This window comes from Eriocheir sinensis, unplaced genomic scaffold (genome assembly GCF_024679095.1).
Source record: "Eriocheir sinensis breed Jianghai 21 unplaced genomic scaffold, ASM2467909v1 Scaffold238, whole genome shotgun sequence".
In the NCBI taxonomy this organism is placed as follows: domain Eukaryota; kingdom Metazoa; phylum Arthropoda; class Malacostraca; order Decapoda; family Varunidae; genus Eriocheir; species Eriocheir sinensis.
In genome coordinates, this window is record NW_026111541.1 from 340,001 (window position 1) to 343,226 (window position 3,226).

The window sequence follows — 3,226 nt, forward strand, 5'->3', positions numbered from 1 at the left end:
ATGGTCATAATGTTCAGGTTTGACAATAAGGACAGACTTGGTGGTGTTGAGGATGTATCCTATCTCAGGGCCGGCGGTGTTCACAGTGTCCCACCACCCTTTTAATTCCGAGATTTTACCAGCACCTGAGAGGTCATCCGCATAAGCCACCTGTTTCACCCGTGTTTCTGCGTACGCGATTTCATTTTGGAGGATTGATAGGCCCACGGCGTACATAGCCATGGCTATTTGGGTCACCTTGTGTTCCCTCAGATGATTTTAACACTTTCACTTTTCCACTGTGGCTGTTTATGCATACTTCTACTATTAGTACTATTGCTACTACTACTACTACTACTACTACTACTGCTACTACTACTGCTGCTGCTACTACTACTACTACTACTACTACTACTACTACTACCACTACATAAATGATACCTCCACCCATGTTTATTTTCCCAACACATAATCATGGAGGGCTCCATAGCTTGGAGGTCATTAGCCCCAACTCTGTTCGCTAATGACTGTGGCATCCAACCATATCACTAATACTACTTAGCACTAAATCACCTATCATCTATTACGTCCAGATCCCCCTTTCCTTCCCTACTCAAGTCACTCCCGACCCACCCTAATGTCACTCTCCACCACTGTGGCGTCATAGTCCATATTGGAGATGTTGGTGGCTTTTGGGCCAGAGTGTCTGGTGCCCCTGAGACATAGGATGGCCGACCTGAGCAGGGAGAACGAGAGGCGACACCTCATCCAGGCGACAACGTGGCTCCTTGGCTGATGCTTCTTTTCTGAAATTAGTTCCGCGAGGCGTGCGTAGAAGCATTGGGCCCTGGGACCCATCCCGCCGGATGTGGTGAAGACGAGGGGGTTGAAGCTGCCCAGATCCACATGTTGGATTCTTTCACCGTATGCTCTTGTCTTCTCCTGCTCGTTCCTGTGGTGGGCAGCTTCCAGGGGTAGCTCACGGTGACAGGCAGCCATCGGGTCGAATATGCGGATGACCATGAACGCCCGCTGTCCGCGAACCCAGAATCCGCGGGCACTTACATCAACCCTGTGAGGTATTGGCCGTCCTGTACCGAAGGTGTTCGCCGTCCAGGGGAAGCAGTGCCGGCTCGGTAGTGACGTCTTGGCATACCTCCCCCAGCATGCTGGCTGTCAGATCCCTCATTTCATCGTGTCGAATACAGACGAAGCCTCCTTTTTTACATGTCATGGTGTGGGTGACATCATTTGGTGATCCACATGAACAGAGATCAGGCAGTCTCTCAATCGCCCAGCCATATCTCAGAGCAACGGCGTCGACAAATTCTTGTTTGTTGAGGCTGAAGCCCTTCGCTGTGATTTGTAATGACGTTAGCCAGTTAGAGGCGCTTGCCTCCTGTGCTGTGTGTATTTTTCTACCCTTTCTGTGGACAGGTGGTGTGTAAAACGGTCCAGCTCGTCTTTTTGAGCCTGTTGCCTTTCCTCTGAGATTTTTCTTTTAATTTCTCTTATTTCTGTTTGGTCTATCTCGCCCTCTGCCTCCTGAGCGATGATCCTGTTGATGAGTGACCTGGTAAGGCTGATGGAGTTTTGGTTCTCCTTATCAGCCAGCTTCTCAGGGTTGGTGATCCCCATCCCACCCAGTCTTTGAAGTGCTAGCATATCCCTCTCCTCCTCCCCCAGAGCATGCGATTTCACTAGCGCCGGCAAGAATACATTCTTGACGGCATTTTCCAGTGGTCGGAGGAGTAGACTGATGCCTACTACTACTACTACCGCTACTACTACTGCTCATCATCATCATCATCATAATCATCATCATCATACTAATAATGATAATAATAATGATAATAATGATGTGAAGAATAACAATAATCAAAATTATAACAATAATAATAACAAAAATGTTAATAATAACAAAAATTACAATAATAATAATAACAATTATGATAATAATAATAATTATAATAATAATAATAATAAATTTTAATAATAATAATAATGATTATTATTATTTATAATAATAATAATAATAATAATAATAATAATAATAATAATAATAATAATAATAATAATAATAATAATAATAATAATGATAATAATATTAATAATAATAATAATAATAATAATAATAATAATAATAATAATAATAATAATATTACTACTACTATTACTACTATTAATGCTACTACTACTACTACTACTACTACTACTACTACTACTACTACTATGTACTATTACTATTATTGATGATGATGATAATGATAATAATAATAATAATAATAATAATAATAATAATAATAATAATAATAATAATAATAATAATAATAATAATAATAATTATTATTATTTTAATAATATTAATAGTAGTAGTAGTAATAGTATTAATGCTATCTCTACCACCGATACTGCTTTACCCGTATACATAAGAGATATCTCACCATCACCTCCATTGCCACGAATTCCACAAGTACCACCTTCGACTACATCACGCTTACTCCAAAAGTACTAGAATTACTACCAGAACCAACAACAATAGCGCCACCCCCTTTATTGAATACTACAACTACCACTCTTACTTTCCCCGCCAGATCGCCTCGACCCTGCACGACGAGTTGAGTCTTTACTTCGTGTACAAACAGCACAAGAAAACCCTCGGCTCCCTCATCTCCATCAACCTGCCTGGCAAGATCAAGCCCTTTATCCAGGTTAGTGTAGCTATTCTGTACGAAACAACCCAGAGTGTAATAGACCAAGGGGACTTTATGTAATTGATGACTGGGGCGAGTCGATCGATCCTGCCAAGTTGGACTTGTGATGGATATGGCAGCTGCATGAGAGCTTGCTCAGAGAAACTATGGAGGTAGGATGGGAGGAGATGCACCGCTTGCGGTTCTCTTCACTGTTGAGTAAAGCCGGGCAGCAGGTCTTAAGCGCCGCCAGTATTGGGAAAAGTCCGCAACCATCTCAATTCTTAACACCGCTCGACAGCCTCATATGGTCTTAACAGTTCTCATGGATTCTTCCTAATTTTTAATACTTAAAAAGCTAATATATACATGAACAAACTATAATATACCAAAAAAATCATGTACAAAAATATACACACACATCTCTCTCTCTCTCTCTCTCTCTCTCTCTCTCTCACTTTAAACACTTAATATATGTTTGTCATTTGTATATATATATATATATATATATATATATATATATATATATATATATATATATATATATATATATA

The 3,226-nt window shown here is 40.2% G+C and overlaps 1 protein-coding gene across 1 annotated transcript in view; it reads left to right on the top strand.

The window, feature by feature from the left end:
- Positions 1-2,980, top strand: part of LOC126991080 (uncharacterized) — a 63,805-nt gene extending 60,825 nt beyond the window's left edge. Inside the window, exon 3 of the mRNA XM_050849776.1 lies at positions 2,574-2,980. Within this exon, the coding sequence (XP_050705733.1) occupies positions 2,574-2,753 (180 nt within the window). The 3' untranslated portion in view covers positions 2,754-2,980. The remainder of the gene's footprint in view (positions 1-2,573) is intronic.
- Positions 2,981-3,226: the final 246 nt, after the last annotated feature.